The sequence below is a fragment of the Chiloscyllium plagiosum genome, unplaced genomic scaffold, assembly GCF_037043375.1.
Source record: "Chiloscyllium plagiosum isolate Xiang-an unplaced genomic scaffold, Cpla_swu_hap1 HiC_scaffold_4, whole genome shotgun sequence".
Lineage (NCBI taxonomy): Eukaryota > Metazoa > Chordata > Chondrichthyes > Orectolobiformes > Hemiscylliidae > Chiloscyllium > Chiloscyllium plagiosum.
Window position 1 is genome coordinate 3,216,693 of NW_028270142.1, and position 15,010 is coordinate 3,231,702.

Sequence of the window (15,010 nt, forward strand, 5' to 3'; positions counted from 1 at the left end):
ACAAAGCCATGCTGACTCTACCTAATAAGCCAATTCTTCTCCAAAATATAAGTAAATCCTGTCCCTAAGAATCTTCTCCAATAATTTCTGTACCACTGATGTGAGGCTCATTGGTCTATAATTTCCTGGATTATCCCTGTTACCTTTGTCAAACAAAGGAGTAACCATTAACTAATCTCCAGTCTTTTGGGACCTCACCTCTGGCTAAAGAGGAGACAAAGATTTTTGTCAAGGCCCCAGCGATCTCCTCCCTTGCCCTCCGTAACCTGGGATAGATCTTATCAGGTCCTGGGGTCTTATCTACCTTAATGTTTTTCAAGACACCCAGCAATACCACTTCCTTAAATATTTACATGCCCTAGAATATCAACATACTCCTCTCTAAACTTAAGGCAAATCAGGGCAGGACTTACGCACTTAATGGTATGGTCCTGGAAAGTGTACTGAACAAAGAGACCTTGGAGTGCAGGTTCATAGCTCCTTGAAAGTGGAGTCGCAGGTAGACAGGATAGTGAAGGAGGTGTTTGGTATGCTTTTCTTTATGGGTCAGAGTATTGAGTACAGGAACTAGGAGGTCATGTTGCGGCTGTACACGACATTGGTTAGGCCACTGTTGGCATACTGCATGCAATCCTGATCTCCCTATTATAGGAAGGATGTTGTGAAACTTGAAAGGGTTTAGAAAAGATTTACTAGGATGTTGCCAAGGTTTGAGCTGTAGGGAGAGGCTGAACTGGCTGGGGCTATTTTCCCTGGAGTGTTGGAGGTTGAGGGGTGACCTTCCAGAAGTTTATAAAATCATGAGGGACATAGGGTAAATAGACAAAGTATTTTCCCTAGGGTGGAGGAGTCCAAAACTATAGGGCAGAGGTTTAGAGTGAGGGGAGAAAGATTTAAAAGGGATGTAAGGGGCAACTTTTACACAGGGTGATGTGTGTATGGAATGAGCTGCCATAGGAAGTGGTGGAGGCTGGTACAATTACAACATTTAAAAGGCACTTGGATGTGTGTATGAATGGAAAGGGTTTAGAAGGATATGGGCCAAGTGCTGGCAAATGGGACTAGATTAAGAGTCGTGAGACCTTGTTGCAGCTCTATAAAACTTTGGTTAGACTGCACTTGGAATACTGCGTCCAGTTCTGGTCGCCCTATTATAAGAAAGATGTGGATGCTTTGGAGAGGGTTCAGAGGAGGTTTACCAGGATGCTGCCTGGACTGGAGGGCTTATCTTATGAAGAGAGGTTGACTGAGCTCAGACTTTTTTCATTGGAGAAAAGGAGGAGGAGAGGGGACCTAATTGAGGTGTACAAGATGATGAGAGGCATAGATAGCCAGAGATTATTTTCCAGGGCAGAAATGACTAACACAAGGGGTCATAGTTTTCAGCTGGTTGGAGGAAAGTATAGAGGGGATGTCAGAGGTGGGTTCTTTACACAGAGTTGTGAGAGCATGGAATGCGCAGCCAGCAGCAGTTGTGGAAGCAGGGTCCTTGGGGGCATTTAAGAGACTGCTGGACATGCATATGGTCACAGAAATTTGAGGGTGCATACATGAGGATCAATGGTCGGCACAACATCGTGGGCTGAAGGGCCTGTTCTGTGCTGTACTGTTCTATGTTCTATTAATTTAGGATATCTGGTCGGTATGGACGAGTTGAACTGAAGGGTCTGTTTCCATGCAGTAAATCTGATCCTTCTCTGTGGTGAATATAAATGCAAAATACTCATTAGGAACTTCCTCTTTTTTTTCCATGTTTGATACAAACTGAGTATCAGTGGGCAAGTTATTGCTAAGCACGTGCCATGGGTAGCACAGTTGACAATCCCTTTTATTAGGGGAGAAAGTGAGGTCTGCAGATGCTGGAGATCAGAGCTGGAAATGTGTTGCTGGAAACACATGTGTTGCTGCAGGTCAGGCAGCATCCAGGGAACAGGAGAATCGACGTTTCGGGCATAAGCCCTTCTTCAGGAATCCCTTTTATTACCTTGCTAGACTAGTGGGTGAGCAGATTGGATGTCTGCTGCTTTTTGTGGACATGTCACCTGGGCAGTTTCCTGTGTCAGATGCATTTGTTGTGCCTCTACAGCAGCAATTTGGCTAAACGTATACGTAGTTCCTGTTACAGGCAGGATATTATTAATCTGGAGAGGGTTCAGATGAATTTTATCAGAATGTTGCCAGGAATGGAGTGTTAGAGTTTTAAGCAGAGGCTGAATTGGCTGGGACTTTTTTCCACTGGAGTGTAGGATGCTGAGAGATAACCTTAGAGGTTTATAAAAGCATGAGGCGTATGGATAACGTGAATGGCAGGAGCCTTTTTCCTAGGGTGGGGATTTCAAGATTAGGGGCATATTTTTAAAGTGAGAGGAGAAAGATTTAAAAAAGACAAGAGCGCAATTTTTTTTACACTGAGTGGTTAGAATGTTGAATGAACTTCAAGGGGAAGTGGTAGATGCAGGTACAATTACACCATTTAAAAGGTATTTAGATAAATATATGAATAAGAAATGTTTGGAGGGATATGAGTCAAGCACAAGCCAGTGGAACGAGTTTATTCATTTGCAGCATCTACTCCCTCCAGTGATATCATAAAATCTTGTTTACTTGCAACTGATTCAGGGTGTAACTAAAGCCATCCTAGATTGTCGTCATGATAGGAACAACATAAGGCTGTTGAGTTTCAAACCCAATTAGCATTCATAAATGCGTATGTTTAGTAAATTGCTTTCATTTTTGAGACCATGTCAACTGTATATTACTAAATCAACCATGTGATGTGAAATGTTGATAACTGACTGGTAGTGGAGATGGATGGGTTGGTTTCAATGTAATTCTGGTAGTTAATGCCTATTTTAATCAATTGTTATTGGTTTATATCGAGTTCAGTGCCAGAAAATGGATGCTTCAGAATCTATATCTAGTAGAAATGGGTTGGACTTCCTTTGTTCATTCATGGTGTATGGGTTATAGCTGGCTGGGCCAGCACTTATAATTCTTGGGTACCCTTAAGAAGGTGTTAGTGAGCTGTCTACTGCTACCACTGCAATCCATTTTGTGCAGGTACACATTGATGTTGAAGGGAATGATTTCAGGATTTTTGACATTGTGACATCAAAATATGGTGAAATATTTCTAGTCTTGACACAACTTGATTCACTCCATGTGATATCAAGAAGTGGTTGGAGGCACTGGATACTGCAAAGGCTATGGGCCCAGATCACCATTCTGCAATTGTAGTGAACACTTGTGCTCTGGAACTTGTCGCTCCCACAGCCAAACTCTTCCAGTGCAGTTACAACACTGGCATCGACCTGACAATGTGGAGAATTGCAAAGATTTGTCCCGTACACGATAAGCAAGACAAATCCAACCCAACCAATTACCACCCGAGTCTACTCTTGATCATCAATGAAGTGATGGAAGGTGTCATCAACAGTGCTATCTACCAGTATCTGCTCAGTGACGCCCAGTTGCATCATCAATGACATTCCCTCCATTAGAAGAAGGCTATGTTAGGACAAAATGTGAAAACTGGTCAAGAAGAAGAAGAAGGCTTATGTTAGGACAAAATGTGGAAACTCAGGGCGCTTGAGGGTTACAAGGAAGTCAGGAAAGACCGAAAAAGAGAGCTCAGAAGAGCCAGGAGGGGACATGAGAAGTTGGCGGATAGGATCAGGGTTAACCCTAAGGCTTTCCATAGGTATGTCAGGAATAAAAGAATGATGAGAGTTAAATTAGGGCCAATCAAGGATAATAGTGGGAAGTTGTGTGTGGAGTCAGAGGAGATAGGGGAAGCACTAAATAAATATTTTTCAACAGTGTTCACTATAGTAAATGTTGGTGAGGAAGATACAGAGATACTTGCATCTAGACTAGAAGAGATTGAGGTTCACAAGGAAGAGGTATTAGAAATACTGTAGAGTGTGAAAATAGACAAGTCCCGTGGGCCGGATGGGATCTATCCTAGGATCCTCTGGGAAGCAAGGGAAAAGATTGCCGAGCCTTTGGCATTGATCTTCAAATCATCATTATCTACAGGAATAGTGCCTGAGGACTGGAGGGTAGCAAATGTGGTTCCCTTGTTCAAACAGGGTAGTAGAGACAACCCTGGTAACGGTGAGTCTCACTTCAGTTGTTGGTAAAGTGGTGGAAAAGGTTACAAGAGATAGGATTTATAACCATCTAGAAAAGAATAATCTGATCAGGGACAGTCAGCACGGTTTTGTGAAGGGTAGGTTGTACCTAAAGAATCTTATTGAGTTTTTTGACAATGTGACCAAACAGGTAGAGGAGAGTAAACTGATTGATGTAGTGTATGTGGATTTCAGCAAGGTATTCGATAAGGTTCCCCACAGTCGGCTATTATACAAAATGTAGAGGAATGGGATTGTGGGAGACATAGCAGTTTGGATCAGTAATTGCCTTGCTGAAAGAAAACAGAGGGTTGTAGTTGATGGAACATGTTCATCTTGGTGTCCAGTTACTAGCGGCGTACCGCAAGGGTCGGTGTTGGGTCCACTGCTGTTTGTCATTTTTATAAATGACCTGGATGAGGGCTTAGAAGGGTGGGTTAGTAAATTTGCAGACAACACTAAGGTCGGTGGAGTTGTGGATCGTGACGAAGGATGTAGTAGATTGCAGAGAGACATAGATAGGATGCAGAGCTGGGCTGAGAGGTGGCAAATGGAGTTTAATGTCGATAAGTGTGAGGTGATGCACTTTGGCCAGAGTAATTGGAATGCAAAGTACTGAGCTAATGTAGGATTCGTGGGAGTGCAGAGAGATCTCGGTGTCCATGTACACAGATCTCTGAAAGTTGCCACCCAGATTGACAGGGTTGTTAAGAAGGCATACAGTGTTTTGGCCTTTATTAATCGAGGGATCGAGTTCCGGAACCATGAGGTTATGCTGCAGCTGTACAAGACTCTGGTGTGGCCGCACTTGGAGTATTGTGTACAGTTCTGGTCACCACATTATAAGAAGGATGTGGAAGCTTTGGAAAGGGTGCAGAGGGGATTTACTAGGATGTTGCCTGGTATGGAAGGAATGTCTTACGAGGAAAGGCTGAGGGCCTTGAGACTGTTCTCGTTAGAGAGAAGGTTGAGAGGTGACTTAATAGAGACATATTAGATAATCAGAGGGTGAGATAGGGTGGACAGGGAGAGCCTTTTTCCAAGTACCTGGATGGCAAACACGAGGGGACACACCACCCGGCGCCTGGAGGAAGAACGCCTCATCTTCCGCCTTGGAACACTTCAACCCCAGGGCATCAATGTGGACTTCACCAGTTTCCTCATTTCCCCTTCCCCCAACTCACCCCAATTCCAAACTTCCAGCTCAGCACTGTCCCCATGACTTGTGCTACCTGCCTATCTTCTTTTCCACCTATCCACTCCACCCTCTTCTCTGACCTATCACCTTCATCCCCACCCTCTCTCACCTATTGTACTCTATGCTACTTTCTCCCACCCCACCCTCCTCTCATTTATCTCTCCACCCTTCAGGCACTCTGCCTGTATTCCTGATGAAGGGCTTTTGCCCGAAACGGCGATCTTCCTGCTCCTCAGGTACTAAAGCAGTCCATTTTCAAATGCAATAAGAGGTGGATAATATCCAGCCTTGAACTCAGAAGTGCCAAGTAACATTCACGCCACACAAATACCAGGCTTTGACCATTACCAACAAGAGACCATAAACCACCATCCTTTGATATTCACTGGTATTACCATAAGTGAATCCCCCACTATCAACATCCTGGGGGTTATCATTGACCAGAAATTCAACTGGGCTCACCTCGTAAGCACAGTGGCTCCAAGAGCAGGCGAGAGACTACAAATACTGTAGCGAATAAGTCCCCAAAATCTGTCTATCATCTAAAAGTCATGGCTCAGTGGTTAATACTGCTGCCTCACAGTGCCAGGGACCCAGATTCGATTCCACCGTTGGGCAACTGTGCAAACTCCACACAGGCATTCTCTCTGTGACTGTGTGAATTTCCTTCGGGTGCTCTGGCTTCTTCCTACAGTCCAATGTTGTGCAGCTTTGGTGGATTGGCCATGCTAAATTGCCCGTAGTGTCCAGGGAAGTGCAGGTTAGGTGGATTAGTCATGGTCAATGCAGGGTTACAAGGATGGAGTAGCGGGGTTGGCTCTGAGCAGATGCTTTTCAGAGGATTGGTGCACACTTGATGGCCCCTCTCCATGCTATCAGAATTCCATGATTTTAAGTCAGAAGTGTGATAGAATACTCCCCACTTGCCTGGAGGTACAGCTCCAACAACACTCAAAGCGTGACATCATCCAGGACAAAGCCTGCTTGATTGACGCCATATCCCCAAGCAACCATTCACTCCAACCGTCATCAGCAGTGTGTACCACCTGCAATAAATTCACCAAAGATCTTCAGACAACACCTTCCAAAACCACAACCACTTTCATCTTGAAGGGCAATGGCAGCCGATACATGGGTACACCACCCCCTGCATGTTATCCTCAAAGCCACTCAGCAACCTAACTCGGAAATATATCAGAGTTCCTTTACTGTTACTGAATCAAAATCCTGGAATTTCATCCCTGTGGGCATTGTGGGTCTACCTACAGTTTGTGGATTGCAGTCGTTCACCACCTCGGGCAACTAGAATTGGCAAAAAATGGCCACCCAATGATGCCCATGTTCCGCAAGTGAATTTAAAAAAGAATCTCCTCGATTAGCACACTGTACGAGTCCCGCGCAACACAATGGTGGATATCCTTAATAGGATGGCAGGGCTTTCTGTTATAAGGACTCTGCAATAGTCTTTTTTTTCTGCTACTTTTATAGACAGATATATCTGTAGCCAGCAGATTTGTAAGGATAAGGTCAAGATATTTTTCCCTCTTGTCGGTTCCCACATCTTCTGCCACAAGCCCAATCTAGCAGCTAAGTCCTTTGAGTTAGTCAGTAATGGTTCTGCCATGTCACTCCTAATGATGAGCATTGAAATCCCTGAGTAGATGTTCTACCCTAACCACCCTCTGGTGTTCAACATGGAGGAGTTTGCGTTCTCTAACCAAGGGGGTGGCAGCACTTCATGATCGGCAGGTTTCTATGTCCAAGATGTACATGTTATCATACTTCACGGGATCCAGAATCCTGTTGAGGGGTCCCAGGGCAGCAACCTCCCAACTGTATACCACATTGCTACTGCCTCTGCTCAGTCAGTCTTGCCACTGGGACAGGATGTACCCAAGGATAGTGGTGACTGGCACGTTGTCTGTAAGGTACAGTTACGTAAGAATGCCTATGTCAGGCTGTTGCTTGACTAGTCTGTGGGACAATCTCCCAATTTTGGCACTAGCTCCCAAATCGAGTCATAGAATCATAGAGATGTACAATACAGAAGCAGACCCATCGGTCCAACTCGTCCATGCCGACCAGATATCACAACCCAATCTAGTTCCACCTGCCAGCACCTCTAAATTTAACTACTTCTGCCACTTCTCAGCCCATTGGCCTATCTGATCAAGATCCCGTTGTAATCTGAGGTGATTTCCTTTGCTGTCCATTATCCCTCCAAGTCTTTCCTATTCATTAGACCTATCCAGTCACCTTTTAAATGTTGCAATTGTGCTAGCCTCCACCACTTCCTCTGGCAGCTCATTCCATGCACACATCACCCTCTGTGTGAAAAGGTTGCCCCTTCGGTCTCTTTTATATCTTTCCCCTCTCGCCCTAAACCTATGCCCTCTAGTTCTGGACATCCCCACCCCATGCCCTATCCTGTCCATGCACCTCATGATTCTATAAACCTCTGTAAGGTCACCCCTCAGCCTCCGACACTCCAGGAAAAACAGCTCCAGCCTGTTCAGCCTCTCCCTATAGCTCAAATCCTCCAACCCTGGCAACATCCTTGTAAATCTTTTCTGAAGCCTATCAAGTTTCACAACATCTTTCCAATAGGAAGGGGACCTGAATTGCACACAATAGTCCAAAAGTGGCCAAACTAGTGTCCTGTACAGCCACAACATGACCTCCCAACTCCTGTACTCAATATTCTGACCAATAAAGGAAAGCATATCCAAACGCCGCCTTCGTGATCCTATCTACCTGCGACTCTACTTTCAAGGAGCTATGAACCTGCAATCCAAGGTCTCTTTGTTCAGCAACACTCCCGAGGACCTTACCATTATGTGTAGTCCTGCTAAGATTTGCTTTCCCAAAATGCAGAACCTCTCATTTATCTAAATTAAACTCCATCTGCCACTTTTCAACCCATTGATCCATCTGGCGAAGATTCCATTGTAATCTCAGGTAACCTCTTTTTCTGTCCACTACACCTCCAATTTTGGTGTCATCTGCAAACTTACTAACTGTACCTCTTATGCTCGCATCCAAATCATTTATACAAATGACGAAAAATAGAGGACCCAGCACCGATCCTTGTGGCACTCCACTGGTCACAGGCCTCCAGTCTGAAAAACAACCCTCCACCACCAGTCTCTGTCTTCTATCTTTGAGCCAGTTCTGTATCCAAATAGCTAGTTCTCCCTGTATCCCGTGAGATTTAACCTTGCTAATGAGTCTCCCATGGGGAGCCTTGTCGAACGCCTTACTGAAGTCCATGTAGATCACATCTACTGCTCTGCCCTCATCAATCCTCTTTGTTACTTCCTCAGTGGCAGACTTTGCAGGGCCAGCATTTGCCATTGTAGTTTCTGGAACCTCAGTCTATGTCAGGTGCTTCATCTAGTGTCATTCCTCCTTTAGTGAAACTTGATAAACTGATTGTTTTGCTTGGTTATTTCAGAGGGCATTCATTCACATTGCTGTGGGTCTGGAGTCACATGTAGACTAGACCAGGTTAGTGTGGCAGTTCCCTTCCCTAAAACATATTAGCCCTTTATTTCAAAGTTAATCTAATTCTGAAACAAGAGACTGTTTAGAAACTTAGTTACTGCAACTGCTGAAGTGAAAAACAGCTCTTAAAAATCAATCAGTTTATCACCACTCCGATAACTGTTTTCTTCAGATTTATAAGTTGACATATATTCCACAAAATTGAATCATTTAACAAAGCTACCAGATGGAAGGAGAAATATGAAGAAATTTTGTAATGTGGACTTCTTTACAAATAGATACATAAAGACGAGTTACTTTTCAAGAGTCCAGTAAGTTAGCCTCAAAGCATGTACGTTTGCATTCAAATATTTGTACATTTTTGCGACCTTGCAGATTACTGTAGTAATCCCAGTTTTAATGGGCGAAGAACTGTTTACTTTTGTAGTAAATTTTGTTTTAGAGCAGCATCATTCTTTTACTTGGAGGTAATTTATAAATGTTTTGTTCTTGTTTAGTGATTTAGACATCTGGATCCCAGAAATTGACCATGCTGAGCTTCCTACGGATTGGTGGGACAGGGAATCTGATAAATGCCTTCTCATTGGAGTGTTCAAGCATGGTATGTAATTGCTGTTATAAACATTGAGTTTACTTTTGAGTGCCTGATTGGTTCAGAGGGTATCAACTCTGTATATTGGCAGTCCCCAGGCCACGGTGTTCATTCTTGAGTCTATTCGCAAGTCAGACTACAATGCAAGACAATATAAAATAGCCATTTTATAAGCACAGGAAATGTTCATACGTCGGATTTTTAAAAATTACACCCTGTATAAGACCATGAAAGCTGAACTATATTGGGGACTCCCTGTACATACGAAATAGGAGCGGCAGAAGGAAAATCGGTCCATAAAATGCATTTTGCACGTGTATACTTGCCCTTAGTGACTGTTGTATGATGATACCTGCGCTCCTTTGTACGTTTAAGAATAAGGGGTAAACCATTCAGGGCTAAGATGAGGAAGAGTTTCTGTCTCCCACAAAAACCTATTGGAGCCAGTTCATAAGATGTATTCAGAAGGGAGCTGGATGTGGCCCTTGCAGCTGAGGGGATCAAAGGGTATAGAGAAGTGAGAATGAGATACAGAGATTGCATGATCATATTGTATGGTGGGACAAGCTCGAAGGGCTGAATGGTTTACTCCTGCGCCTATTTTCTGTGTTTGTGTTCTTTTTCTATGTCTACCTTTTCCAATTTATTACCATTGAAATAAATACTGTATTGTCGTACTGATCCACACAGAGTTTGTGGAGATTTTGCTTTTATTCATTTTGGTGATGCCAACGAGTGAATAAACAAAAACTCTCTGCTAATTTTGCAGTTCTGAATTACAATTCAAGGTAAGTAATATATCATGTGAGCGCAGCTGGCATAATCCGCAAACACATTGCTGATTGGTGTCCGGTAACTAGCACTGAAGTATATACATTAAAGACATCTGGGGAGTTCACAAGTTAAAGCTCATCATATAAAGTAGGTGTTAACACCTAATGTCTGTGGTTACCATGATTTTAAAAAATGGCTGGTCGTCATTGAGAATTCCTGTCGAATTGCTCATGTGGACTTTAAGAAGAAGTGTGGAACAATATTGTTTTGTAGGGCTAAATTTTCTTTTACTAATTCATTTTTTTGCAAAATATAAAGAATTGGATTTGAGAACAAAAGATTTCTTCATTAGTGTGGTTAATATGTGCAATGAATATTGAAGTTTCAAAATGTAATCCATCTAAGTAATTTGAAATACTTTTGATATCAAAAACTTGTTTGTTATTGCTTCTGTTGGAAAGCTTGTTCGATTACTTGGGTGTAGTGCATGACAGTTTGGAAACTACTGAGATGATCATTTATATATTTTAAAATTATTTTGATAAATTAGCCTGTCTTAATAGTTGACAATTCAAGTATTTTGGGTTTCAGTTTATTTTAGTAAATTACACTGCTGCTCCACATGTGCTACTACTTTACCAGCTTACATTGGAGTGAATGGTAGCTTAACCTCTGCCATTCATCTGTATAAGTGCCTCCTGGGCTTTTTTCCAAGTACTATTTCACAAATGTCAGCAGTGAGACTTTTACGTCCCCTGTTGTAGAATACTGTCTTGTTAACCGTGAGCCGTTGGGATGTGGAACAGCCGCAATGTATACAAAGAGCAGTTCCTAATCATAATCCAAATTCACTTGAGGTCATAGTGGAATTCTCTTGTGTGTGTCCTGACTAGTGGTGGACGAGGAGAGGGGTACTGATGGTTTTTAAAATCTTTCATGATTACAATGTGGCTTGAGGCTGAAGAGTATTGAAGAATAACGTGTCACAGTGCTATACCTAATTGAATTATGCAGTTCTTGGTTGACAGAGGCACTGGTGCTTACGGATGCAACTGAACCGAGTCCAGTCTGACTGTCATTTTCTGAGCTATTTTTGGGACTTATTATTCTTTATTTGTTGAATTACTGGAATGGTTGTATCCCAAAAGGTATCAGTGAACTCCCATTTCAAATATTCCATTTTTAACTGATGAATTGTCCTCATGTTTTACAATGAATTTATTTAATCTTGTGTGCACTTTTTCAAGCAGTGCATTTCTGTTACTAAGTAATTGGTTTCAATTTTATCCTTTTCTATGCGATATTAAATTTATTTTTAAGGATTTTATGTTGTGTAAATGATAAACAAGCTCAACCAAGTTTTCAACCTTTTATTGTTATTTTCCTGTGTTGAATTTCAAAAAGTATGGTCAACCTAAGGTAAATTTAATAATGAGTAAGTTATTGTTCATTTGATCTCATTTTCTGTTGCATGATTTCTTGTGTATTGATTTTAATGCATTCATTCCTTTACATCCATACCCACAGCAACGTTTGTTGTGAAATTGAAAAAAAATTCTGAATACAATTTTGCTCAGAGGTTAAAATATGTTAATTAAAAAATCATTGATGATTTTGTATAGGATATGAAAAGTACAATTCTATAAGGGCAGATCCTTTATTCTGCTTCCTGGAGCGAGTGGGAATGCCTGACGCAAAGGCTATGGCTGCAGAGCAGAGGGGAACAGATGTACTGGCAGATGTTGGTGATGGGTAAGTTGTGCTTTTGAGTTCATACGGAATTCCCTTCCCCAATCATCACCACGTCCCATTCAATAAATAGCATCACTAAGACTGTGGATTTTTCTTTCAATTAAAATTTCTCTTTCAGTGCTGATTTTGACAGAGAAGATGAAGATCCAGAATACAAACCAGGGAGAATTCCATTTAAAGATGAAATGGATGTGAGTTTTATGTTTGAGCTATAAAGCTCCTATTATAAAATTTAGGAATTAATTTAAATTTACATTTAGGTCTCATGTTCTAGCATATTTTTCCCTGATGTAGACTGCACTGAATAATTAAAATTTGAAAGACTGCTTTGAAATTGACAATTTGTGTTGTCACAGATATTTCAAAACTAATGTACAGTACAGAAGAAAAGAAATTACCAGAACTTTTAATGCATTTTCCTTTTCAGGAATTTGAGAATTCTCCACTCGATGACAAGGAAGAATGTATGGATGCTGAGAACACAGGTGAGATTTTGTGGAGGATGACAAGGAAATTAGGATGACAAGGAAATTAGTGGTGTATTTTATTACCAAGTATCAACAAGCTATGGATCACTTGAGTTTTTCAGGTTATGTAATTCATTCTTTACATGAATCTGATCTATACGTTGTTTCCCAACTGAAATTGTTTGAATACGCAGTACGCTCACATGGATCATGCAACTGAATTTTTTGTGTCTCAAAAGCTAAACTTGGTGATGACATTAGTTTCTCTATATTGAAACTATGAAGTTCTATTTTCAATGGATTTGATGTTTGCTTTAAAATAGCAGAACACTAAATTTGGCACAAAAACCATACTGTAATATTATTGACTATAATTCAAGGAACCTTGAATATCCATATTTCTGATTATCCAGCAAGATCGTAAGATCCTGATGCTTGTCTCAACTGTGTTATCTGGCATTCAATTATCCAAACCTTCGATTGGAAGGTTATCCAAACCTGACAAAATACTCTCCACCCATGTCGATTGGATAATCGAGGTACATAATCTTAAAAGACAGCAATGGAAGGATATTTTTTTGACTGGAGGTCTGTGCCCGGTTGTGTTTTGCACTGATCAGTGCTGGGACCTCTGTTGTTTGTAATGTATAGAAATAATTTGGAGGAGAATGTCGGTATCCTGGTTAGTAAGTTTATAGTGGCCCAAAGATTATGGGAATTGTGGATAGTGAGGACCATAGCCAGAGGATACGAGAAAATTTAGATAGGGTGGAGATTTGGGCAGAGAAGCGGTAAATTTAATCAGTGAAAATGTGAGGCGTTGCATTTTGGAGGACCTAATGCAAGAGGGATGTATATAGTAAATGGCAACCCTTAGAAGCATCAGCATACAGAGGGATTAGAGGTATGCAGGTCCACAGTTCCCTGAAAGTGGAACTGCAATAGGATAATGTGGTCAAGAAGGCATATGGCATGCTTGCATTCGTTGGTCAGGTTATAGAGTATAAAAATTAGCAAGTTATATTGCAGCTGCATAGGACTTCAGTTTGGCCTCATTTGGAATATTATGTACAGTTGTGGCCACCACACTATCAGAAGGATGTGGAGGCTTTGGAGAGGGTTTCGAAACAGTTTGCCAGGATGTTGCCTGTATTTAGAGGGAATTAGCTATAAGGAGAGATTGGACAAACTTGGTTTGTTTATATGTCAAAGAATAATGGGCGACCAGTTTACAAAATGATGAGAGGAACTGGGATAGAATGGATAGTCAGAGTCTTTATCCCCACCCCGACCCCATTGTAGAAATGCTAATTACTGAGGGGCACAGTTTTAATGTAAAAGGGATAGGTTTAAAGGAGATGCAAGAGGCAAGGTTTTTACGCGGAGGATGATAAGTGCCTGGAATCCATTGCCAGAGGTGGTAGTGGAGGTGGATACAATCGCAACATTTAAGAGGCATATTGAGGTGTATATGAACAGACAGGGACTAGAGGGATACAGACCGCATGGAGTCAAAAGGCTTTTAGTTTAGAGAGATATCATGTGTCGACGTAGCTTTGGTGGGCCGAAGGGCCTGTTCCTGTGCAGTACAGTTCTTTTGTTCTTACTGGAAATTTGAAATAAGAACATAAACTACTGGAAATGTTCACATCAAGCAGTATCCATGGATTAAAAACGTTTCCTTTCAACATTTTGTTTTTGAGGTCGTGGCACCAAAATACAGTATCCACAAAACTGAGGAGCCAGGGTTTGTGAATTTACTGTAGCAGGTTCGAAGTCGAACCCTTATACCTCTAAGAGGAATCACATTGTAAGATAGAATGTTACAAAGCACTGTAACAAATGTTAAATTAGTTCTTGCAAAAAATGGACTAATATCCAAATATGATATGAAAATACATCGATGCCATTTTTAATCTTTATGCAAGTGTGCTAGAAACCTAATCTATGAACTTACATAATGTCCACAGTTATTAAATCGCTAGCATTTCCATTTTAGAACATATTCAAGAAATCTTCATAATGAGTGTTCTATACAAAGAAAACAGAATAAAAATGTAGTCAAGATTAGATTGTCCATTTTTATGGTAAAGGTACATAATTTTATTAAATTTATGTCCTGAGGATATCAACACCAGCAGCATTACTGAATGCATCATTTTACAGGCAAACAACTTGACCAAGATGATGAATCAGACAAACTGTACTGGCCTAGCACCTCTATTCTCACAACACGTCTGCGCCGCCTTATTACAGCCTATCAACGGAGCTACAAGAGAGAACAGATGAAATTAGAAGCGCTGAATAAAAGTGATCGTCGTAGACGCCGGCCAAGAGACGAAGTGAGGGCTCGAGAGGCAGAGAGAAGTGCAGCTATATCTGAGAAACGTCAAAGGTAATGACATATATACTATGGTTAATTTTATTAACAATTTTCAAAGTTTCTGTTTTGTTCTGGAATATATTTCTGTAGCTTTCTATAGTCCTTATTTTATAACCCAAGTATATTGAATAGGATGGTAAACCATTCATATAACTAGGCTGGGAAAAAAGTCTAATCTGTCTAAACTGGAATTTATAGCATCAACAT

At 41.4% G+C, this 15,010-nt stretch overlaps 1 protein-coding gene across 1 annotated transcript in view; it reads left to right on the forward strand.

Annotated features, from left to right (window-relative positions):
* Window positions 1-15,010, forward strand: part of chd7 (chromodomain helicase DNA binding protein 7) — a 352,687-nt gene that overhangs the window by 303,666 nt on the left and 34,011 nt on the right. Inside the window, exons 25-29 of the mRNA XM_043689312.2 lie at window positions 9,333-9,436; window positions 11,824-11,953; window positions 12,072-12,144; window positions 12,381-12,438; window positions 14,587-14,815. Coding sequence (XP_043545247.2) covers window positions 9,333-9,436; window positions 11,824-11,953; window positions 12,072-12,144; window positions 12,381-12,438; window positions 14,587-14,815 — 594 coding nt within the window. The remainder of the gene's footprint in view (window positions 1-9,332; window positions 9,437-11,823; window positions 11,954-12,071; window positions 12,145-12,380; window positions 12,439-14,586; window positions 14,816-15,010) is intronic.